This window comes from Tetrahymena thermophila (assembly GCF_000189635.1).
Source record: "Tetrahymena thermophila SB210 genomic scaffold scf_8254406, whole genome shotgun sequence".
Classification (NCBI taxonomy): Eukaryota; Ciliophora; class Oligohymenophorea; order Hymenostomatida; family Tetrahymenidae; genus Tetrahymena; species Tetrahymena thermophila.
The window spans coordinates 280,179-305,687 of record NW_002476188.1 but is presented as its reverse complement, the minus strand read 5'-3'; the positions used below and the strand labels follow the sequence as shown (position 1 = coordinate 305,687).

The following is a 25,509-nucleotide window of genomic DNA, read 5'->3' as shown; positions in this document are numbered from 1 at the left end:
AATAAATTCAACATATTTTAAATTAAATCTAAATCTCATACATTTATATTTTTTACACTGATTTTAGTTATTTTTTATCAAATTTTCCCTTAGCAACAGAGCAATCAAATTTATTTCATAATGTGTTAATTTTTTTTTTTTATTGTTTGTTTATATACTGTAAAACTGTTTTATTATACCGAAATGCTATATAAAAATTTAGTGATATGTATGGAATCTCTAAATTTTAATTTTGAAAAGTAAAATTTTCTAAAAAATGACTAATTTGATAAATATTTTACGGTGCTTATTGTAAACAAACAATTATTTTTAAAAATGATATATTTAGAATAATTAAAAATAATATCTTTTTAGTATTTTGGAGGGAAAATGAATATATTTCATCAAAAAGGCTCACTTTTTTAGAATTATAAGCGCAAATTTAATTTGATTAAAGAAAATATAATTAATTTTTAGATATTAATCAAAATATAGCCAAATGATTTATTTATTTATAATTAATTTAATTTAATAGTATGTTTATCTGTTTGCCTTTTGATTAAAATTCGAAAAGACATTATTATTTTATTTTGTAAATATCAGAAAAGTAATTATAAAGCTAACTATAAATTTCTGAAAAAGATTAATTAAAATGAGTGACACAACAACAACAGCAAATTCAAAGAAAAACACCAAAATAAATGGTAAATAACAAGGTAGTAAAGATAAGGCTGAGAAGAAAGAGAAGGCTATTAACAAAAAGAAATATGAAAGCGAAGATGAAGAAGAAGAGGAAGAGGAGGAATTCTACATTGTAGAAAAAATATTAGATTATAAAAAGATAAAGAATAGAGATCTATTTTTAGTAAAATGGGAAGGGTACGAAGAGCTAACTTGGGAACCCAAATCTAATTTGTCAAATGTAAAGCAACTTGTTGAGAATTTTTTGAAAACCTTAAAAGATAAAGGAAAAAAAGAAAATTCTGAAAATCTTGAAAGCTCGAGTGCTTTGCAAGAAGGGAGTGAATCTAAAAAGCAATAATTAAGCGGTGGAAAGATATAAAAAAAAGAAGTAAAAAGCCCTATATCTATTAGCAAAGAGAAATAGGCAGAGAAAGTAAAGTAAGATGAAGGATCTCATTTAAAAAGAGATGTAGAAGATCACCATAATATTTCTATTTCTTCAATGAAGGGTAAAAAAGATGATGATGGAGAGTAGAATGAAGAACAAGAAAACAAAGTTGTTGTTAAATAAGAAGACGTAGATGAGGAAAAGCAAAGCACCAAGAAAAGAGGAGAAGAAGAAGAGGAATAGTAATAATAATAAAATAGTAAACAAATAGAGGAGGAAGAAGAAGGTAAAGATGTATAGAAAGAAAAGAAATAATAGAATGAAGAAAAATAAGATATCAAGCACTTAGAATAAAAAGAAAGTAAAGAAGACCACGATGCTATATAATAATAATAAAAGAACACTAGTCTCAATAAAAAAAGAAAGAAAGAAGAATAAAGTTAGGATGATATTGATGAATAAAATGTAATTTTTTAAAATTTTTAATTATTTAAATTCAAATTCAAACAAAAAGGAATAAGATAAACCACAAGATAAGGTAAAACACTTACCTGAAATTTTAGGAAATCTTGAAGAACACATTCCTTTAGAAATATCTAAAGCTGTCTATAAAACATCTAAGTTTTAGTATCTAGTTTAGTGGAAGTAGCAATAAGGCATTAAAATTATACCCAGTTTTATTTTCTCTGACGATTTATTAAAAAGATATAGTGATCTCATAGTACATTTTTATGAAGACAAAGCCTTAAAAAGAAAGTGATTAAAATCTAATATCAATTTTTAATAAAAATTTAGTTTGATTTAAATATCCTCTATATAAATATTGTTTTTAATTAAATTAACTTATTATAAAAAAATTATTTTTATATATTCAAAATAGTTTAATCATATTCTTTCTTTTTTTCCTTCATAAATCATCTATTTCACTATTAATTGATTTATTTTTCATTTTAATATTATTTTAATAAATATTTTTTGTGTTATTAATAACTGTTTGAATAATTTAATTACTGGGATAAATATTACAAATGCAGCAAAAAGGTTATTCTTTTTAAATAATTATTTTTAATATATTCTAATTATTGACTTTAAATATACAAATTTAAAATATCATTAAAATCAAAATTTAGATATTCATTTATTCATAATTATCATGTATATTTAGCTAAAAAATATAAATAAATTTTAATTAGATTGATTGATGTTTTTATACTTCTGAAAAAAAGTAAATTAAATAAATTCAAACATTTATTTCTTAATTTCGTTACATATTTATCATTTAATACATTTTACTTTAACTTAATTTTACTATTAATATAATTTTAATCAATATTTTTACAATTTATGACTTAATAAATAAATAAAATATCTACTTACTTTAAGAAATTGCAAAGAATTAATAAAATAATTTTAACATAATTTTGTTAAATCATTCTAATCATTAACTTTAAATATTACTTATTCTTTCTTATAAAATTAAAATTAAATTTAGGATTTTTTAATAATTAATATACACATGAAAAAAAACAGATCGAATACTAAAGCTAATTATTTATAAAATTAAGCTCATTTTTTTTAAATTCCAAATTTACTCTTTGAGTTTAGCCTTTTCAAGATAACTTTTCTTTTTTTTACATTAAATTTTATCTTTTCGAGCAATTTAACCTAATATTTTTAGAACTGACTTAATACTTAGTTATAATTATTCTAAGGGAAAAAGTTAATAAATGAACACATCCTATCCATTCCATTAATGAACATCTAGTCTAATACGTCTTTAAAAGTAAACTAATTATCTTAAGAGTATTTAGAATTTTAAAGTTTAGAATTTTGATGTTTGTATTTTGTTATTTTAATATTGTGTTAAGTTTGTGAAGGATTAAGAGTTGAATCTTTTTAACAACAATTTATATTGCTATGGTTACTGCATAAAGGATTTTGGTTATTATTTTCTCGAAAATTAATTTTCCTTTACTATCTATTTTAAATAACTTCTTCAAAAGAGTTAAGTTTTACAATATTATCTTCATTTTTGGTATTATCAAAACTCTGCTTGTGAATAGAATTTTGTTATGGTAATTTATTTAACATTCTAGGGATTGCCTTATTTAGCATAGAAAAAATATTTTGATAAAGATTAGAGCAAAGATTTTTAGCAATTGTTTCATTATTTTTTAATATACTAAATGGATTTATCACACTATTCTGGTATGTATAATCTTTTTCAATAGAACACCTTTTTAAATGTTTAAAACTCACTGATTTGTGCTCACTTTCATTGTTATATTCATTGGTTTCATTATCAAAATTTGAGATAGGTGATCTTAATACAAAACTTGAACGCTTGTCTTTGGATGTATCTTCATCTTAAAAATATGTTTTGCTGTTAGGATTATTTTTTTCAGTTGTCTATTATTTTTCTGGATACAAATCCTATTAAGTAATTTTTAAAATAAGAAAATTATTTTATTCATTTATTTTAATATTTTTTCATAAATATTTGTTATTATTTAAATAAGGTAATATTTTACTTTCTAAGATTGTTCAGTTGCTTCTTCACTGCTACTCTCATCATCTCTTTTTTCACTAGAATTTTATTCTTTTTTATTTTTTGGTACTTTTTGGTTAAAAAAGTTTGATTTAAGTCTTAGATCTCTTCTATTCATTACTAACTCTGCTTCATCTAGGCTATCAATTTTGCTGTCTTCTTCATCTAGATATTCTTTATCATCAGTTTAATTATCTAAAAATTCAAACAAGCCATAATCAATCACAAACTGATAGGCTTTCTCATGTATCATAGCTTACTATTATATATTTTTTATTTTCTACTTTTTTCTTCTACATGGAAATTCAGATCTGACTTGCTACAAATTTTAGTATACTCCTACACATTAATAGTAAGGATCTTTTACTTTATGTGTATAAGGACAAAAATTTGAATCATGAGAAAATTGTTGGCAGCATAAGCAAGGTATCATTAAGTTAATTAAATTACCTTGAAGTGCCATTTTGTCTTTAATCTCCATAAATTTTTCAAATTCATTTTTATTTTCTTTTATTATTGTAAATAAATCATCTCTATTAATAGTTATAAGAGTAGTAAATTTGGTGCTTGTAGCAAGAGTAATTTATTCACAACCAGTAAAAAATCCATATTATCCAAAACACTAATCTTTTTTTAACATCAAACCATATCTAACCTTCTTTTCTTCGCTTAGAGTTTAATTTTAGCTTATAAAAATTATGTTTTAATTAATAATTTTCAAATAAAATCTATTTTAAAACAAAAAAAATATTTTAAAAAATCAAATTTAATTAATATTTCTTTTTTTCAGTTATCAATCAATTATTATTTTTTTGAAAATAGAAATAATAGAACCAATTTATATTTTGAAATTATATTTATTAGAGACTTTAACCCTCGGAAATAAATATTAAAGTGAGTTTGAGCAAATAGGCCATTTTTTTGGAAATATTGAAATTAAAAAAAAAAAATCAAAGGATGTTTAATTAAATTGGTCTTTATTTAATTATTGTGGATTTGAATAAGCAAATTAAAATTTTATATATATTTAAAATTGGGAATAATTAAGAACGTACTATGTTTTTTAATTAATAGATGACGCTGTTGATTCGTTTTCTTCTATGCTTTTATAATTCATGTTTGCAGGATGCTCAACTTAAACTATATAAACATTTAAAAAGATTAAATCAATTTGCATGAAATAAAAAAATATAAATTTACCAACTCCTTTGACAATCAAATACAGATTATTTTGCTGTTAGTTTTTTAAATCAAAAATGACTTGATTTGGATAGTATAGCTTTTCTTTCATTATGGTACAAATCTTATAAATTGTTTGATCAGAAAATATATTATCAAACATTGGAAAGCGTCTTAATATTTTAATGTTTGCTGCAATTTGTAATTCCTTAGACATATAATCACTTAGTTTCTAAAGAGTTTTACTTTCTTCCACATAGTTAACTTTTCTCTTTTAATCGTAGTATTTTTTTAAGTGAATGTTAACTCTTCTGACTAAAGATCTAATATTAATATTAAAATTGTTCAACTTTTTTACATAGATAAATAGATAGATAACCAAATTTTTTCAAACTTAAAATAAGTTAAATAAAAAAAATTACATATCTATTTGTTTTCTTTTCATGAATAAGTTTAAAATATTTAGGTCTTGCTTATACTCATTTTATTCTTTATCAATTTCACTTAGAACTGATCCTATAGATGAGACAATATACCCAAATCCTATACAAGAGACTATCATACAAATACAGGTAAAACCTATTTCTAATTTAGACTAAGGCTATTTGTTGTAGTTACTAAACATAATATTTAGTGACCAATTTACAGCCCACAGATAATGTTCAAACCAATCGCCTCTTCTTAAAAAGTCTTATTGAATAGTAGTCCAGTCTGTTTACTCGTTATAAAAAGTAATGGATATGGCATTCAAGCTTGAAAAAGAGCATGATACTAAATGGGCAAATAGTAGTAATGCAAATATTAATTTAAAAAGAAACAAGACTGTATGATTTTCAAGCTTCTACAAAATGTAAAATTCAATATATTTTATATTTTGCAAGATTCCTTTCATTTTGAGAAGTAATGGTAGCTTGTAGCATACATGAAGGATAGGATTACTGGAAGAAAAATTATCAAAAACAAGAGGCAGTATTTCAAAAAATAAATATTCCTCCAAATAAGTCTTCATAATTAATCTTCTATCTTTTGTAAATTAATTTTTGTAATACATAGCAGTATTCATTTAAACGATCATTTCTAAAACCCATACTATTTCAGCAGCCAAGTGCAAATATTCATCATATACTCCGAAAGTAGAGACGAAGAATATCTTCAAACTCGTTATAAATAAATAAAAGCAACTATAAGTCACTGTCATGATGTTAAAAATGATTTTGAATATATTTTCAGGATTAAATATAGGAATTTTGTTTAAAAAGAGGTATCTACTTATCTTTTCTAGTAAAAGTAATAATCTCTTAGATAAAAATGCTATAAATCCCTTGTTTTCATTTAAATATTAGTCAGATTTATCTCCTATTATTCTTCTCATTTGAACTGTTAGTTTTTTTGTTTTTCCATTAATAGTTTTAAGGAAAAAAAACTTTTTTATTTTAGGAAGTACGAAACTTGATTTTTTTAAATATTAAAAGTAATTAATATGATTGAAACAGAGTCAAATATGAAAAAATATCTAGACCAATTAATTAAATATTTTAAAATAAATTTTTCAGTAGGTTGAGTGGTCAGCAAAGCAATAAAAAGCATTTGATTTGATACATATTTCATTTTTATTTGTTATCATTTATAAAAATAGAATATATTGATATATTAATTAATTAATTCATTGATTACTTACTTGTATATTTTAAAAAAGTTCTTTATCTTCCCTAATTCTCTAATGAATTGTTCTTATTCAAGGCTTTTAATATGTTAAAAAATGAAATAAGTTTTAAAAATAGTCTAAAGGTATTTAAATTAAGATACCTAATATCAGCTTTCTTGTTTTTAATCATATGTTCTAATTATTTTGCTTAAATAGCTTAGTCTTGCTAATCGATTTTGCAATTATTATTGTTAGTTTTTTCATAAAAGTCATTTTCTTCTTCACTAATGCTAATACTATTACTACTACTTGATACAGATGACCTCACTTATTTTATTTTCGCTCTTAATTACTATTTTTAATTGCTTTATTCAAAATTACTGTCATTCTAAGAATCTTTTTTGTGCTATTCGTTTTATTCTAAGCAACTTTCTAGTACTTCATCATTACTATAGACTCTTTTAAAAAACTTATCTCTTGTATCATCCTAATAACCAAATTTTACAAGATTTTATAAATTTAATATTGTAGTAAGACTGAGTCAAAAATATAGTAAAATCCAATAAATATTACATAGTTTTCAAAGATATTAGTATTTGTTTCTGGCTTTTTGTTTATGGATTTGATATCTGACACTTCTTAGGATTAAAAATATTTTTTTTGATTCTTAAATATCATGTAATTATTCTACATGTCTTCTGAACTAAAGATTCCACTTTGCGTGATATTATGCTCATTAAAAAGTCTACTGCTATTAATTACTTGATTGTTTTCATCGTTAGTTATCATCTGAACGTTTTGTGAACAAGCTTAATAGACAAATCTGTTTAAATTTATTGTAAAACTATTATAAGTCCTAATATTTATCTAGTAGAAATAATTATATCGACTAATAATCTTAACAAAAATAATTAGCTTTCTTAATTCCTAGTAATTAAATTAATTAAAATATGATCAGTTAATTAATTTTTCTTTATAATAGATTCAATAATTGAGTGTTCTTTTCTAATAATATAAATAATATACTTAATATCAAACATAAATTCATTGAATAAAATTCTTTTGGTAAATAATTGAAAAATATCTCTATTTTTAAAACTTTAAACTCAATAAATATTTTATCATTTATTATAAAAACTTTCTATTATAATTTAGTTAGAGACGAATCCTAAAAATTTTAATTCTTTTTGTGGATTTAAATTAATTTAAAAAAAAAAGTTTTATTAAATTTAAAATAATCTATCATTATTAATTATTTTAAATAGAAAAAGTAAGTTAGAGTAGCAGTGATTTATTTTGTTTTTTTTGCTTGCTACCCTTTCTACTAAATAATTAAATAAAGATAATTAATAATTCCTTAAATATAAATTAAATTTTAAGAAAAAGTTTTATCATTTTAAAGAATAAATACTTTTTTAAACATTTTCGAATTAATCAACAAATATAAAATATAACAAATTTAATAAATAAATTAAACATCAAAGGAATATTTTTAGAGACTGTCTATCTTTGTTTTTGGTATTTTATGTTTATGTCCTTTTTATAGACTGTCCATTACCTTTTTGTCTTTTTGATTTTCTCTTTTTATTGGATTTAGTTTAGTAATTTGTAAACTTTTTTAATATTTCACTAGCGTTTTGATGAGGAAAATAGTTTTCGTAGTCTTACATTCTGTCAATATCCCAAATAAAGTTATTTTCATAGCTGAATTGATTCGATTAAAGCTTACTTTTGAATGACATTTCCTTGTAATAATCTTATTATGGTTAAGATCTATCTTTTTTACTTGTTACATACGATGTACTTCTAAATGTATGTCTCATTATCGATTTTCTTGATATGGAGTGAGTATATTCATCGAAGTTACTCTATTTAGCTGGCTTAAAGTTATCTATACCAGGATTTTTCAAGTTACTAGGAATATTTTATATCTTTGATGAAATTTCTAAGTTACTGCCAATATTACTAACATTAGTTGATTGTTTTCTCTTAGAACTTCCTCTTGTATTTAATTAAGAAATTAAATCTTAAACTCCATTTAAAAGCTGCTTTAAAAGATATTCGTTTTTTCCTACACTAATTGTCTAAACTTAAGATCTATTATTGAATATTGTTCCATCTATTGAACCTCTCTTCATTGAGTTTGGAATTGTGTTTTGAATAGTTTGGTAGCTTCCTCTATCTTACTGCATTTCCAATTCTTTATTGATTGCATCTTTTTCAGATCCAATATAATTTTTGTAGTTTTATTTTTAATCATAATATATGCTGTCATCTTCTGAGTGATTATTTGGTGGAACTTAACCTTATTGCAACACAATAGGATTTATTCCATCCATATAATTCTGTCCTATATCCTATAAGTTAAAAGTTATTTTTTAATAAATATTTATTTTGTCTTAAAAATTAATTGTTTTTTCCTTTAAACAAATCTCTAAAAATTATAACCAAGTTTTTTTTCATTGTAGAAGGAGGAATTTGAATAAATTTAAAAAAATACTGTTTTATTTTTTATAAATAAAGGATTAATAAAGGAATAATGCTTACAAATTTAGATTCTGTTTTTATTAGTTCTTGTTTATAATCTCTATCATCAAATAATCCATCATTTTGTACTCTGCTTTCCTCTTTATGGATATAAGTTTTTTATTTTTATGTATCTCTAATTGTCTCGACTTAGTCATCTAATTCATTATCTGAATAATCTTGATCAGATTATGTGTATTCACTTAAAAAATCTGTTAAATCATCTTAATTTCTAACTTTATAATCTAAAGTAGAATTCTTAACAAACAGAATATTAACAATAGAGTTGAATTTGGTTGACTCTCTCACAGCCTGTTTTCTTTGTTGTGTTTGGCTAAAATTCATTTTTTTGATAACAAAATAAGGGTCTTTGTCAAAATAAACCTTGCTGCATTAATCAGTATAGTGGAACTTGCTTTAGCAGTAATCACAATGTGCTCTTAAATCACTATAGTCATGATATAATTAAATTTTATCAGCTACTTCTTTAAATTTTTCAAAATCTTTCTTTTCTTCCTGCAGTATTTTTTCAAAATCAGACTTACTGATTATCATAACAGTAGAGAAATCTTAGCTGATAGCCTTAGACATAACTTCTTTCCCTGTGAAAAAACCAGTGACACCGAAAAATTCTCCTTTTTGAAGCTTCCTCCCAACAACCTTTTCATTGTGTTCCTTTTCTTCTTCCTCCTCTGCTTGGTCATAAAAGGTTCTAATTTTTTATTTATATATTTCTTTATTCATTTAATATAAAGAAATCTTACTTGTTGTCATCAATGAAGTAGTATTTGTTTTGATCTTTTTTATCTTCGTTAACATTCAACTTAAATTTGTCTTCAATCATAACTTTTATTTTTTTAGATTTATAAATATTTTTAAAATATTAATTAATTAATTTAAAAATATACCTGACCCATTTACGAGGAGATAAAGAAAATAATCATCTTTCTCCTCTACTTTTCTATCAAATATAATCTAGCTAGGTGCGTATAGCTTTTCTTGCATTTTTGTACAAATTTTAAACAAAGTTTGTTAGGTAAACAAATTAAATAATGGATATCTCTTAATTATTTTTAAATTTGAAGAGATTAACAATTCTTTCATCATATATTCATTTAATTTCACTAAAGTTTCATTTTCTTGGTTATACCTAACTCTCTTTTGCTATTCATAATACTTTTTCAGCTAAATATTGGCTCTTCTCATCAAGCTTCTAATAATATAAAAAAAACCAAATTCAGTTTCAAATAATTCAATTCTTTTTGTTTAATTTTTTAATCAAGTTTTCAAAAATAAATGTTACATTTCTATTTTTTTTCTTTTCATAAATTAATTTAAGATATTGAGATCTTTCTTGTAATCTTCTTACTCTTTGTTTATTTCACCTAAAATACTTCCTATAGAATTAATGAGATAACCGAATCCAGCACAAGAAACTAGCATACAAATACAAGTAAAAACTATCTCTAGGTCTGACTATGGAGGATTATATTGCATACTCATGACAATGGTGAAAGACCAATATAGTGATTGGAGGTACAACGTAATCCAATCTTTATAGTTATACTCATATTAGGTTTACCAATAAGAGTCATTGTTATTGTAGTTAATTTCATAAGAAATGATAACACTTTAAGCACAAGCTAAGACATGACCGAAGAGTATCATTTATAAGATCAACTTTAAGAGCTAGAAAAATGAGTGGTTATCAAGAATTTAAAGAATATAAAATTCTAAATTCTTTAATATAATCATAATTCCTTTTATTTTCAAAAGAAGAGTCAAAAGGAAAAATATTTCGAGCAGCTTATATTCTGAAGTCTTTCCATCAAATATCAAAGGAAGAACCTCAAAAAAAAAATATTCTGAACAATAAATTTAGAAAATAATTTTTCTATCTTTCGTGAAATGATTATGATAATACATAGAAGTGTTTAACTAAACAAGCATTTCAGTAACCCAAGCAGCTTCTGCAGCATAGTGAAAGTAATGAGAATAATCTCCTAAATCAGCATGAAAAAAAATTTATAAAGAACGCAAAAATAAATAAAAGCAGTTATAAGTGACTATGATAGTGTTAAATAATATTTTCAATTTATTCTCAGGATTTATAATAGGAATTTTATTCAGCTTCAGAAAGTAGCAAACTTTTTCAATAAATGAAATCACATTAAAGACAAATTATCTAATGCATGATCTATTCGTCTCTTAATGAACATAATCAGCAGAATCATTTACAGTCCGTCTTACTGGTAAAGTTAGATGTCTTAACTTACCAGCATACGTTTTTGTATAAAAAAATCTCTTTATCTTAGGTTGAATAATTCCATAAAATCTAAAAATATTTCCAAATCCTGCAACAGCCTTCAAAAATTCTTAACCACTTTCACTTTTTATTAGAAAAAACATTTAAGTAAATAAATAAAATTTAAAATCAAATAAATTATTAAGAAGTAATTCATTTGTCTTTCAATAAAATTAAATTTTGGACTTATGTGATATTTCTATTTATTTTAAAATAATTGAAATTTTAAATTCTATTTTAAAAGTAGAAAATAAATAATAAAGTGAAAATTAGATATTTATTTTCTTAAATTTTTTGGCTAGATTTAACAATTTTTTTAATTATTTATCAATATCTTTAATAGCTTTCCAAATTCTATTTATAGGATTTAAAATATCTTAATCAAACTTTAATATGAATGAATTAATATTTATTTGAATCTGTTTCATTTTAAAGAGGACAACTTATGCATGTAATTTTACAAACACCTTGATTATTTGTAGATTTATTTATTTTTCAATGTTTACTGAAAATTCATTAGAACCATAGCATAATTATTTATTTATTTATTTACTTATTTTACACATTTAATTTGATACATTATTTATTGTAAGGTTGCTAATAATTTTATTATAAACTGTGAAATCTCACTTTAATAGTTTGTTTGTTTTTTATTAACTGTAAAGTTTTTAATAGTAAAATTGAAAGATAGATTCATTAATCAATATCAAAAGATTATGTAAAAATATTTAATTACTCCAATGGATCTTCGTTTATTTGTAGGTTTTTAAAGGTTGTTAACTTTTCTGGAGATTTGTCATATTTACTTTTTATGTGTGTCGGGTTAGGAGAATTAACTATAGAGTTTTAATCGATATCGAAAGAAAAATTTAATTTATCATCTCCATTACGCAAGATACTTTTTTATCTTTTCTTATCAAATAACATCTTCTAAGGTAAGTTTTAAAACTAAATAGGTGCTTTTATTTCATAATGATTATTATTAGGAGTATTATTATTAGTATTATTTTGAACTTCAATTATAGATGAGCCATTATTATGACCACCATTTTATAATACCTATTAAATTAAGAAGAAACAATGTATTAGATAAATATACTCATTTAATTTTAGATTGCAAATTAAATTAATCATAAAAATGGCATCTACTAAAGTGAAATTTATATTACAAGATTGCTAGTTTGAAATTCTTTTGATCCCTTATAAGATAAAATTTCTGCATCACTTTCGCTCAAAAAACTCTCTTTTTTTAAATGTATGCTCTACAGTGCTTAAACTTCATCTGACTGGATATAATGTCTCTACTTATGAAAAAGTTAATCTAAAGGAGCGGAATAGTTAAGTTAATCTTCACTTTAATCCTTCTTAGTAGTATTAACTTTGTTATTAATGCTTATATTGCTACTATCGATACCGTTTTATGCATTTAAAGGCTTATTCATATTACTTTATTTTATTGCTATGGCGTAAAATGAATAATATACAAACTACCTTAAAACTTAAAATATTAATCAATTAATTAATTTTGTTTTCTTAGAAAAAAAAAAGTTTTGCAAATCAACCAAACTAATCGATGATCTTAACACCTACTTTCTTTATTATTGATTTAGATTAAATTTTTTGTAAAAAATATGTACGTACATACATTAATGTATAAAAACAAAAAAAATAAATTCATTTATTTATTTATAAATGAATGATTTCTAGTATTAAAAGTAAACCAAATACCATTATCACATTTTAAAGTAATTTAATTAAAAACTATGAGTGAGAACCACTTACTTACTTTGATTTATTTTCAAATGAGAAAGAACATTTAATCAAATAATTTTTCTTACTAATTAAACATTTTGAATATTTTTATTGAATTATAAGATAATTTGATTTAATTTATTCAGATAAAAAAATAAGAGTGTAATAAATATTTAAACAATAATATTATTAATCAGTTGAATTATAATTTTATTTTAATTGATATTTCATAATTTATAATGTTTGTATATGCTTGAATCATATGGAAAATTAATTAAAAAATAATATTTTAGAAGATTATTATAATGGCATTTAATTAGGTAAATTATAAGGAATTCGAATTAAAGATAGTAACAATATAGAATAAATTATTGAAAATAAATAAATAAATTCATTTAATTAAATTGTTTCTTTAAATAAGAAAAATATAAATTTATCAAAAGGTTATTAAGATAGAAACCCACCCAGTACAGTATTATTTATTATTTTTAAGATTAATTTTTAACCCAAATTATTTTATGACTTATTAATTCCTATAATTTTGTTTTAATATAAATAAAAAAATTATGACTTGATAAATAATTAATTATAAATTTCAAAGTCTTTTAATTAATATTTTGCTTTCTATTTTTTTTATTAACAAAAAATAAACTTTCTATAAATTTTTTATATTTTTTACCTGATTTGTAAATTCTATGTACTTTATTACACAAAAATATTCAATAAGAATGATTAACATAAATAATTATATTTAAAAAAATAATAAAAAATCTGTATTAATTGCGAAGGAGTTTAGGTTCTTTTTATTTGCAAAATCTAAGAATCAATGATTTAATGATTTCAAATTTTTGGTTTAGAAATCTTTGAGATGTTATGAATATGAGTGATAAAGTGTAAGCTTAGATAAATATCATCAAGAAAATAATAATTGAAATCAGTAATAATTTGTTTTTTAAATGCGCTTATTAATTTAATTTTCAAACAAACCAAGTAAATTTAATATGGGATTTATAATTTAAAAAGCTTAAAAAAATTTAAATATACATGTAAAATATAAATAAAAATATTTTTTTAAAATAGTTATTTTACTAAAATTGTTTTAAAATATAAACATTTAGTTGATTTTGCATCATAAAACTAATTCACTTATACACTAAATATAACTCAGATAGATACATTCAGTTTTAAGATAACTGTATTTTTGGCAATTATATATCAAAAATATTAACCAAATAGATTATGAAATGAATTTTAAACTGTTTGAAAAAATAATTATTATAAAGTATAACTAATCATTTAAAGTGACAAAAATAAATAGAATAAACTAATATATATTCCTTAAACCTAAAATCTATTACCGTTGATTCTTAAAGTTAAGGTGCTCTTTATGTAAAGGTGCTTTTAATTTAAGGTTATGGTTAAGGTGTACAAATTTTTATTTTATTTTTTATTTTCGGCACCTTAACTTAGAGGATTGACGGTAATTTAATTTTAATTTCATATAATAAATAAATTTAAGTAAGAATTAATTTAAATTATTTTGTTAATATAAACATTTTTTATTTAAAAATTTAATAAAAATAACTTAAAATTAAATAATAATTATCTTTTTCAAAAAAGAAAAGAGTTTTAAAAATAATTTGGTTAATTACATCATTATTAAAATAAATAAATAAATAAATAAATACCTTATTATTGTAATTAAGTAAAATTATTTAAATATTTTAAATTAAAGAAATAAAAAAAAAAATATTTAACTTAAAGTTATAAATAAAATAATTAACTAAATATGTGATGAAAAAATTCAAAATTTTCAATAATTAAAGCTAATTAAAATAAAATAAATTATAAAATTGTAAAAAAATAGGTTTTATGTAATTAAGAATTTTTTAATTTAATAAAAAATAAATTTTAAAAGCAAAGATTTATTAAAGATCAAAAAATATTTGATGAAATAATTTTAATTTTAAAGAGAACTTTTTATTTAAATTTATTAATTTTTAATATACAAGTTATTTTTCAATTTATTATTGAAGCGTTTTTTAAGCTTTTTAGAGCAAGAGGAGATTTTAGATTGTTTTTTTTAGATTTTTAGGTTTGCTACTAGTTAAATCTATTTATAACATTCTAAAAATTATATTATCTAAAGTAGTAATCGAACTTCCGAATAGTATCTGTTTCGTTTGAAAATAATAAATCAGTTTGCTAGTTGTTAATTTAGATTGGACCACCCTCATATTACTCTTAATTTATATGATTTACATTTTTTATGATATTTGAGAGTGGTAAGAGAAGAGAAACAGTTTTTGAATTAAAACCATAATCTTTAGAGCCTTGCGTTTTTTGCTTTTATGAAAATTCATTGGCTAATTGCATTTGTGATTTTGATTTTGGCAGTAATTAATTGTAAATTGATGATTTTTCTAGAATAAGCTTTTAAGACATATTTGAGGCAACATTTTTTTTGATCTTCTTTTCTATAGAGTATCTTGATTAATCTTCGCCTGTGTATTCAATCCCTCCAAAAGAAGATCCTTACTGTAAGGGCTTAGGTATAAATAAAAGACAAAAATAATTTAGATAATCAATAACGAGAATAAAGTATTTACTTCTTGCGTTTTTACATGGTTGGAATAGTTCCTATTAAACTCTATTGGTGATACTGCGTCATAATTTGTTTTTAAGTAGAAGGAAAGCGTTTATTCTCTTAACTCTTCTCTTTAATTTTATGATTAACTTGAGTATGTAGAATCTTTTTTGAAGTTTAAGTATTCATTATGTATTTCCTCTTCTGCATTATCTTTATCTTCATTTAGTTTTGAACTTAGAATATTACCTAGTTATTCAGACTATGAGTTTCTTTTAACATTGCTACTATTATTATTATTGTTGTTGTTGTTTGATTATAGAATATCTTAAATGGAAGTAGCTGATTTATGAGTTTGCTCAAATATTCTTTCTTAATTGTTTTCCATTCTAAATTAATTCGAATTTTAATGAACGAATGTATTTAATTTTAGTGTATAAGTTTTTGTTTTATTTTTTACATTTCTTTTAAAATCAGTATCTCTCTCTTGCTAAGGAGAATGATTATACTTGTAAATTATGTAAGGATTTAGCTTATCAAAACGTGTGTAAACACACTCATTCGAATCATGATCTATTGAGTTACAATTTACACATTTAATACCAAGGCATGATAGATTTTTCTCAAAAAATATTTAATCACCAATTTACTTAAAAATTTCATAATTTTTTTATTCTTTTTTAATTATTTTTAGCACTGTAGATCTACCAATTTTTAAAATAGAAGTATGTCCTATACTTTAAGCTTTTTTTATTTGCTCAAACCCAGTAAAAAATCCAAACATTCCAAAGCATTCCCCTTCTTTAATTATTCTTCCTTTTTCACTATCTTCTATCTTATGATTATGGGAAAAATCTTAATTATTCCTATTAATGTTAATTAAATTTAATAAAAATTTAAATGAAAATGTTTTTATAAAGAGATAACCTCCATATTTTTGTCTTATTAAAATCCATTTAAAGATATAAAAAATAAAAAATTCAACCACTGGGGAATAATGAAAAGAATCGACGATATTTACATAAAATATGAAATTTAAAATTATTTTAATTTTTACCTAAAATTCAAATGATTTGGTTGATTTATATCAAAGTTAAGATAAGCATATGACTGTTCAAATCCACTTATATCTTCATATCTATCTTAAGAGTCATAGTCTTATATTTATGATTCAATTAATTTTACTATAAAATGTAAAAATTAATTAAAAGACTTAAACAAAACAATTTTATTTATTTAGAAAATAAATTATACCTTTTCCTTCTATGATAAAATATATATATTAATCATCATTTCTCAAAGAATAGTCATAAATTATCTAATTAGGCATAAATAAAACTTCTATGAGCTAGTTTTATATTTAATTTAGGCAATCTTAGGAGAAGATAGTTGATAAAAAAGAAAATTTATTGATTATTTATGAGTTAGCAGAAATCAGTAATTCTTCTCTCAAGTTTTCCTTTAATTTTAAGATTGATTGTCGCTCTTCAAAATGATCAACTTTTTATTAAGTTTCATGATGCTCTCTTAATTATGCAATAGCTCTTCTTTTAAGTCCTCTTGAAAAAGTTTTAAAAGTTTATAAAATTATAAATATTAAGAATAAAAATAACATTTTAGGTTAAAAATAAATCATTAAAAAAACAGTTAAATAATAAATTAATAAATAATTGATTAATTTTTTACAGTTGGATATTTTTTCTCTTCATAAATTTGTTCAAAGCATTTAAATCCTTTTGGAATTCTTTGTTTGATTTAATGTAATCATTAATTATGTTGATAATAGATGATATTGAGTATGCATATACAATGTATGAAATAAGAATGCTAAAGGAAGTATAGAGCATTTCTATTTGACTGCTGGGCATAAAAATTTAATTATTGGCCAAAATTGTAAAGGCCCAGTATAATGCCGAAACATATCTATTTTTCCAATCTTATTCAAAGTAGTTTTATTGAATTGACCAAACATTTTAAGAGTCACTTTATTGGATTTCATAATAGCATATCGAACTCCAAAAGCAAGCAAATATGTGGGCTAGTAGTATCAATTTTAATACCAAAAGTAAGATCTTACAAATCAATTAATTTATTTACTTTTATATAAAGCTAAACTATAATTGCATAAATGTGTTTAAAATTGTTTTTAACTTCAATAGCAGCATTAAATCGAAAATAGTTTATTTTGTAGCAGTTTAGTCTTACATATTTAAGAAAACTATAGGAGCTACTTCAAAGAAGAAATACGATTTAAAATATTCTTTAAAAATGGTTTTTCTGCATTCAGAATATTTATAATCATAATATATAGCAGTATTCAGCTAGATTACACCTTAAAAAATCCAAATTACATTTGTAAATTTAGCTAAAAGAGTAAAAATTTATCCTAAATCTGATTTAAAAAATACATTTAAAGTTATAATAAATAAGAAAAAGCAATTATAAATAGCAACCACCAGATTATAGATACGCAGTAATAAGCTTTCTGGATTGAAAACAGGTATTTTATCTATCCTGAATATCTTAAATAAATATATAAATATTTGTATCTTTTTATTTAAAAGCGAAGGATGGTAAGTGCACTCATTATCTGCAGTAAAAAAATCTGATAAATCCAAAATTTGTTATCTTATTTTAGATGAAAGCAACTTCTCTCTCCCTTTTAAAGTCCTCTTCGTGAAAAACTATTTGACTTTGTAAGAAAATTTTTAGATTACATCGTTTAATTATTTCGGTTTTTATAGTCCCAAGATATTTACATTTCCACTGACCTTTTTTCTAAAAAAAATATTTAAATGAAACAAAAAAAGTAAAAAAAGAATAAAATAGATTTGATTAGATTAGATTAGAAATAAGCATAGTGTCAATGATGAGAAAAAAAATGATTAAATTATTTTAATTGTAATTAAAGCGAATCAAGTAAGTAAAAAAAAAGTTAAATTAATTTTTAAGATTAATTGATTGATTAAGATAATTTATTAAATATATGTGATTTAATCTAACTAAAGAAAAAGTATTACTTTTGTAAGATTTGTAATTTTCTATCATCTTAAATCAATGCATTTTAGTTATCTTTTTTTTAATACTTAAATCCATCTTTTTAGATTTTCTGCTAAGAAAACGTCATGTTGCATTACTCAGAAGCGCTTTCATTAATTATTTACGTATTCGAAAAATTTATTCCCTTTCTGAGAGATGTTTTTGGAACATACTCTTTATTATATTGCTCTTAATAATCAACATCAATTTATGGAGTAGCGTTATTATTTTCTAAAATGGTTTCTATTTATTTGAAATAGCTTTTTTTTTTATTTTTATAATTTTTGTTGTCATAATTATAGTTATTTCTTTCTTCTATACTTGAGATATCTAGTATTATATTTTACTCATTTTTATTTCTTTTTTAGTTTTACTCATTCTCCTCTGAATTTATTGTAGCTTCTCTCTTGTAACATAGATTTTACAAATCTTAAGCATCCTAGCTTATATAATACTATCTTTATTGCTAGAATGACTCAGGAACAAGCTGATCATTATTTGCAATTGATTTATCCAGCTGTTCTCCTGTTTGCTTTATCGAATCGAGAAAGGTCTAATTAAATTATCTTAGAGAACTTGAAAGCTAATCCCCTATCATTTTTACTTATATTAAGATTAATAATAAGATTACTAATAATTAATTTCAATGATTATTAACTAACTTAAATTGAAAACCTCAAAATTAATTATTAATTACATTATTTTTAAAGTTCTATTTACTATTTTTTGTAATGGAAATTGAAAGTTAGTAAATATGTTTACTAATTTGTAAATAATTTTCAAATTCTTGCATAAATTTAATAGTAAAGCCAAACTAAATTTAAAAGTAATGTATTTTCTTCTAAATTTGTTTTTAAATGCATTTACGTAAAATTTACTTCAGCTTTTATAATATCCAATCAGGAGTTTTCAAAGAATGTATGAAGAATAAATTCTTCATATATTTTCTCAAAATTAACAATCATTTATTTTTCAGATTACTTAGCTTATTTTAAAGTAATGTATTTTCTTCTAAATTTGTTTTTAAATGCATTTAAGTAAAATTTACTTCAGCTTTTAAAATATCCAATCAGGAGTTTTCAAAGAATGTATGAAGAATAAATTCTTCATATATTTTCTCAAAATTAGCAATTATTTATTTTTCAGATTACTTAATTTTATAAAAACTAAAGCAATGCTTAAATGCTACACCTTTTCTTACACTTAGAATAGGTAATTTAATTCTACTTGCTTTGTCTATTAATTATTTACATTAATAAAATATAAATATTTTTTTCTTCCTTTTTATTAAGAAAATTCCTTTTTATTCAAAAATAAATTTTATTATTTAATAAAAAAATGCCAATTTATATGGTTTATCTTTTATTTAAATATGGTTAATAGAATAATCTATAAAAATAAATAGATTTTAAATTAAATAAATGTAAATACTATAATTTTTGGATAAATGAAAAGAAAAATATCTAATAATAAAGACCAAAATTAGTAGTAAAATTTTGCAAATTATAAAATATAAATTTGGTATTTTTATTTTTTTATAAAGAATATTTAATTAAAGCTTTTTAATAGAAGTATAATTTAATTTATTTATTTTATAAATATTTGAATTAGGAGAAAACAATTAAATTAATCCTAATCATTTGCTTGTATCTTTTACTCGCATATTTCTATCTTTTTATTTTTGAGTTTGGAATATCGATTAATGGTTTTGATCATTTTTAGATTTTTTACTTTCATCAATTTTAGCCTACTTGCTATTTAAAAGACTAGAATTTTACTTTCCATCACTCTTTATAGAATTAAACTGTTTAATTTTCTGATGGTTAGTGGTTTCTTTTTTCCTAATATTTTTTTTCTTTAAATTCTTTTGAATTTAGATATTTGTTTTTCTAATCATCTTTTCTAGATTACTTTCAGGGAAATATTTAAAATAATTTTTACTCTTATCAAAAGTCCAAATAAAATTCTACTGAAGAGAAGCAGCATTCATAATAATAGTCTCCTTATGAGGAGGATATCTTTAAGTGACTTTATCAATATCGCGAAGAGATTCTTTATTGATAGCGTTTTGCTAGCTTAAAGGGAAAGCGTTTGAAGAGGCTTCTTCTTAAAATTTAGATTTCATAGCTTGTTATTATGGTGTAAATTATGATTAGGGTTGCTATTAGTTTTTCTCTTGAGACTCAACCATCATCTAGCTTTCATTTAAATCAAAAGCCATGGTTTATAAGTGATTATACTTTTGTTAATTTACAGTTTTATTCCTTGGACTATCGACTCTCATAGTTTTTAGCTGTCTCTTAGCATTTACATAATGGTTAAAGAGATTGCGATACTTATCAGTTATATATTTTAGTTTTGAATTAGTTGCATTTAAAATTTCATAAATTTCCTTTTGTTAATCATTTACTGAGGAATTTTATTGATTTAACATATCCTGAGTCCTATTGAAATGATCCTCGAATTCTTTTGTGTTATAACTTAGTGATTCACTTAAAAATGTACTTTTTTTTGCAGCTGATAGCTTTCTTATATTGTTATTGTTGTTTAACATGGAACGTGATGGCAAATTATTATTTTAATAAAATTCGCCCATTTGATTTTTAGAATCTTGATCAAGAAAGTTTTTATCTTCAGCATACAGTGCCTAATAAAAATTAATATATTTCATTAATTTATATTGATAAGAAAATAAAATGTATTTACTGAAAGATGTCTTTTCTTGGTAATTGGAGAGTCTTGCACATCATTGTATGTGAGATTGTTATTAATTTAGTTAATATTTATTGAAGTTATTTCATTATTTAAATATATTTATGCATTATTATTGTTATAATTTTAAGTATTTACAGGTATTTATTTATAAACAAGAGATTCAACTTTATCTTCATTCATAGAATCATCTCTTAGATTATTATTGTTTAAAATAGATTTTCTTTTTGCACCAGATTTAGTTGATTTAATTGTCATTTAAGATTGGTTTTCTTCATTGCGATTATCAAAGCTGTTAAAAGTTTTATCAAGACTCAGTGAATCTGTATGGTTTAATTCTCCATACTCATCATCTTCATCATCTTCTTCCAAGTCAGAATCAGATTAGTGTAATTATTCAATCTCCTCGTAGTATTTTTCTAAAATATCACGAAGATGATCATCTTCTTATATTTTATCAATACAATTCTATAAATTTTTCATTTTTACAAGAGTATTATGGTATCTTTATCTCTTTCTATTCATTAATTACCCATTTCTTATCCAATCTTTAGCTCTTAACTATGGTCTCGAGTAATTTTACTAGAAGAAGAAGTTTGAATAATACTTATCAAAAAATACTTTATTGCATTCCATCGTTTTATGATCATTACCATCACATAAATAACAATAGAACATGTTATCTTCTCTTTCATTGAGAATTTTATCTCTAATTTCGCAATATCTTTCATATTCCTGAGGATGTCCTTGTAGTATTTCAAGAAATTTACTTCTTTTAATTTTCATAACGGTTGTAAAATTTTGGCTCTAGGCCATGTAGTCATTACCCATGCCTGTAAAAAATCCATATTCGCCAAAGGCTTATCCTTTAGTAAGAATATTTATAATCTTTTTAAATTTTTTGGTCTTTATTTCATAATTATCTTTGGTTTCTTTGAACATCCTTTCATTATGATGTAGTTCTCCCATGCTCTTTTATGTTGTAATCCTGTGTTTAGTTGCGTATTTCTCTATTTCTTTTGTTTTATTCATTATTTTCGAAACTGTTTGTATTTCTTTTTTATCCATAACTTCAAATATCTAAACTGTAAATTATAAATAAAATCAAATAAATGTAAATAAAAATTAAAAGAAACAAATTAATTACCTTTTCCATTAACTATGAAGTAAATACATTGTTCCTCTTCGTTAACATTGTGAGAACTTATGATAACTTATCTTGGGGCATAGGTTTCTTCTTCCAAGTTTATGTATATTTTATCGAGAATCTCCTCAGTGAATTATTCTGTAAACAATGTATAATTCGAAATTACATTCTTGTTAGCAGCAATCAAAATTTCTTTAACCAAATTAGGGTTTAATTTAGCCAATATTTCTTTTTCAGCTTAAATTTTCTCCCTGTTGTGAGCGTAAAAATCTTAAAGACTTATATTTGCTTTTCTCCTGTAGCTCCTATAAGTTAAAGATGATTAAAATTAAATAAAAATTCATGTAAAAATACAAAATTTGTTTGATATATAAAAAAAAAGTATTTTTAGTTTTAATATCGCTGTAAAATACTTTAAATTTTATAAAAAATCCTCAAAATTTTAAATAATTTTTACAAGCTGGCATCTTTTCTTTTCATAAATTGATTTAGTATATTCAGATCTTTTTTATACTCTTTTTATTATCTTTGAATATCCATCAAGATGTTACCAATCATATTCAGAGTGTATCCAAAAAACACGCATGAAAAGAGCATACAAAGACAGGTGAAAATAATCTCTACATCAGTAGTAGGTGATGTTGAGGTGTTCATCATCACACTAAAAGCCCAGAAAAGTGATGTTAGATAAGAATTCCACCAATGCCCATCACGAATGGGGTTCATGTCAATCCAATTCTTTTCTTTGTGCATAAAATGTATTTCGATTTCACCAAGCACATTGTAAAGGCAAGCTTCAAAATGAGCGATAATAAATAACAGCATAATTAATTTAAACAACTAGAGAAAATAATGATTTTTTAATATCTAAAGTACATAAAACTCTAATTTTTCGAGGATAATAGTCATTCCTTTCAATTTTAATAGGAGAGGAAGATGCAAAAGAATATCGACAGCGATATTATCAGACTTTCTTCCTTCGAAAATAAGTGGTAAAATTTCAAAAAATAGATACTCCTGGACGTATATAACCATAATTTCTTTCCTGTCGGTAATATATTCGTTATCATGATAGAGACAAGTGTTCATTTATAAAAGCATTTCAGTTATCCAACAGGCTTAGGCAGTATAACCAAGTATTTCATTAATGTCACCAACATGGGCCTCAAAAAATACTTCAATACTCATCCAGTAAAGGAAAAAGCAATTATATGCTACAATGATAGAATTAAAAATAATCTTTACTGGATTTTCTGGATCAAATAAAGGCAATTTTTCCAACCGTGTTAAATAGATAAGTTTCTCGATTATAAACTCTAGAACTACTATGAATAGTGAATGAATCTATTTTTTCTTTTTATATCTATTGTAACCATAATCGCAATCATCGCTTATCATATTTCTAATGTTGCTATCTAATATTTTAGTTCTCCCTTAAAGAGTGTGATTTTATAAGTAAGCACAGAATTTCTGTTTTATTTTTGAGATGAGTTTTATTTTCCTTGAGTTCTGAAGCAGAGCATTTAAATCCTTTTTATTTCCAGGCTTTGAGTGGTCTTGCCTATTTTATTATTATTTTGTTATCACACATACGAATGTAACATAAAAAATTTAATCCAAAAAAGGTTGTTATTGTAGAAAAAAGGAAAGAAAGTGTAAATCAAAAAAAGAGTAAAAAATTGATTGCTTGTTTTTTGATATTACTAAAATTTACACTTTGCAATAACTACCTATTATCTAATTATCTCTTTGTTTAGTCTCAATACTAAATATAAGAAATTTCTTACTCGATTTTTTAAAAATTTTGCTTTAAAAACTATAAAATAATTATTTTATTTTGAATCAAAACATTTATTAAAATTGTTTTATATCTTTTTTAAAAAACAAAAACTAATAATTTTAAGAATAAATAGAAATTTACATAAGGACTGCTTTTGATTTAGATATTGTATGTGTATTGCAGATTTATTAGCTATTTCCAGGTCTAAAGGTGTCTTAACAAGCACTACCCAAAAAAGATTCGTTAATTTTTTAAGGCGGAACAAGTATATTATTACTTGCTTTCATATTCTTATTCAATGTATCGAAATTTTAACTCTCAAAATTAATAGGGGATTTTTCATTTAATGAAATATCGCTGTTAAGATTTTTGCGAAAACTGTTTCCAATTTTTAGATTATTATTGCTATTTTAAAAACTTTCTAAATCATTTTTAGCTGGTTCCAAAGGTCTTTGATTTGATGATTGCTATTTTAAGTATGGCACTCCATCAAGAAGCACGACATTGTATGAAGGCTAATTAGTCAAATCCTATGTCGTTTTATTATTTAATTATGGATTGCTTGATCCTTTGTTCAAAATATGTTCGTCTTCTTCAGATTACAATATGCCTTCTTTTTTCTTATTTTTTTAAGAAGCACTATTCTAAATTTATAGTTATTTCATACTTTCTTCTATGAATAAATAGTTTTTAATTTTTGTTGCAGGCGATTTTTCAATTTCGCCTAATTATCTATTTGAAACAGAATTAGCTAGGTCTACTGATTGCATTTCAGTATCTTTTCGTTTATTAACTCTACTTAAATCTTCTCTATTGTTGATTCTAAAGTTAAACTATTATCTCTTTGGATCAAAATTATCTTCTTCTTCATTATAAGCAAACGTTTCTTCAATCTATCTAGCCTACTTTATGTCATTTTATGAGATTATAGATTCATCGAATTTAGAGCTTTATAAGTAGCTTTTGTTATTGAATGACCTAGATACATTCAAATCCGAATTAACTTCATTTTAACTACCTCTATAAGCCATTTTAGTAAATAAGTGAATGAAAAGTACTTATTATTTAATTAATTATTTTAATTATAAATCAGCTTAAGACTTGAAAAAATTATTTACCACCAAGTAAATTGATAGGTAAATTCAATAATGTATTTCTTTTTTATTGATAATTAAATTTCAACCCATAATCGAGAGTCTCTATTATTTACTATTTGACTGGATCTTGTTTCTTTTATT

At 22.7% G+C, this 25,509-nt stretch overlaps 5 protein-coding genes across 5 annotated transcripts; 1 reads left to right on the top strand and 4 right to left on the bottom strand. All coding sequences in view use genetic code 6, as the record gives it.

Moving 5' to 3' along the window:
* Positions 1-631: 631 nt before the first annotated feature.
* On the top strand, positions 632-1,811 carry TTHERM_00245410 (heterochromatin protein; the record flags this gene model as incomplete). The annotated part of the gene is made up of 2 exons (XM_001023770.3): positions 632-1,516; positions 1,566-1,811. 2 exons carry the CDS (start codon positions 632-634, stop codon positions 1,809-1,811), a joined length of 1,131 nt encoding a protein of 376 aa, XP_001023770.1.
* An 806-nt stretch (positions 1,812-2,617) lies between these two features.
* Positions 2,618-7,212, bottom strand: TTHERM_000245409 (cyclic nucleotide-binding domain protein; the record flags this gene model as incomplete). The annotated part of the gene is made up of 8 exons (XM_012799931.1): positions 2,618-3,484; positions 3,583-4,285; positions 4,655-4,739; positions 4,800-5,101; positions 5,201-6,226; positions 6,457-6,519; positions 6,585-6,910; positions 6,997-7,212. The coding sequence occupies 8 exons, from the start codon at positions 7,210-7,212 to the stop codon at positions 2,618-2,620; spliced, it is 3,588 nt and encodes a 1,195-aa protein (XP_012655385.1).
* A 689-nt stretch (positions 7,213-7,901) lies between these two features.
* Positions 7,902-12,696, bottom strand: TTHERM_00245400 (cyclic nucleotide-binding domain protein; the record flags this gene model as incomplete). The annotated part of the gene is made up of 7 exons (XM_001023769.2): positions 7,902-8,780; positions 8,971-9,661; positions 9,714-9,795; positions 9,858-10,162; positions 10,253-11,338; positions 11,991-12,313; positions 12,424-12,696. The coding sequence occupies 7 exons, from the start codon at positions 12,694-12,696 to the stop codon at positions 7,902-7,904; spliced, it is 3,639 nt and encodes a 1,212-aa protein (XP_001023769.2).
* A 2,329-nt stretch (positions 12,697-15,025) lies between these two features.
* Positions 15,026-19,230, bottom strand: TTHERM_00245390 (cyclic nucleotide-binding domain protein; the record flags this gene model as incomplete). The annotated part of the gene is made up of 8 exons (XM_001023768.2): positions 15,026-15,553; positions 15,616-16,459; positions 16,651-16,777; positions 16,848-17,152; positions 17,280-17,925; positions 18,064-18,115; positions 18,311-18,371; positions 18,614-19,230. The coding sequence occupies 8 exons, from the start codon at positions 19,228-19,230 to the stop codon at positions 15,026-15,028; spliced, it is 3,180 nt and encodes a 1,059-aa protein (XP_001023768.2).
* Positions 19,231-20,268: 1,038 nt separating this feature from the next.
* On the bottom strand, positions 20,269-25,302 carry TTHERM_000245389 (cyclic nucleotide-binding domain protein; the record flags this gene model as incomplete). The annotated part of the gene is made up of 5 exons (XM_012799930.1): positions 20,269-21,279; positions 21,339-22,429; positions 22,492-22,796; positions 22,949-24,052; positions 24,413-25,302. The coding sequence occupies 5 exons, from the start codon at positions 25,300-25,302 to the stop codon at positions 20,269-20,271; spliced, it is 4,401 nt and encodes a 1,466-aa protein (XP_012655384.1).
* Between the last annotated feature and the right edge of the window lie 207 nt (positions 25,303-25,509).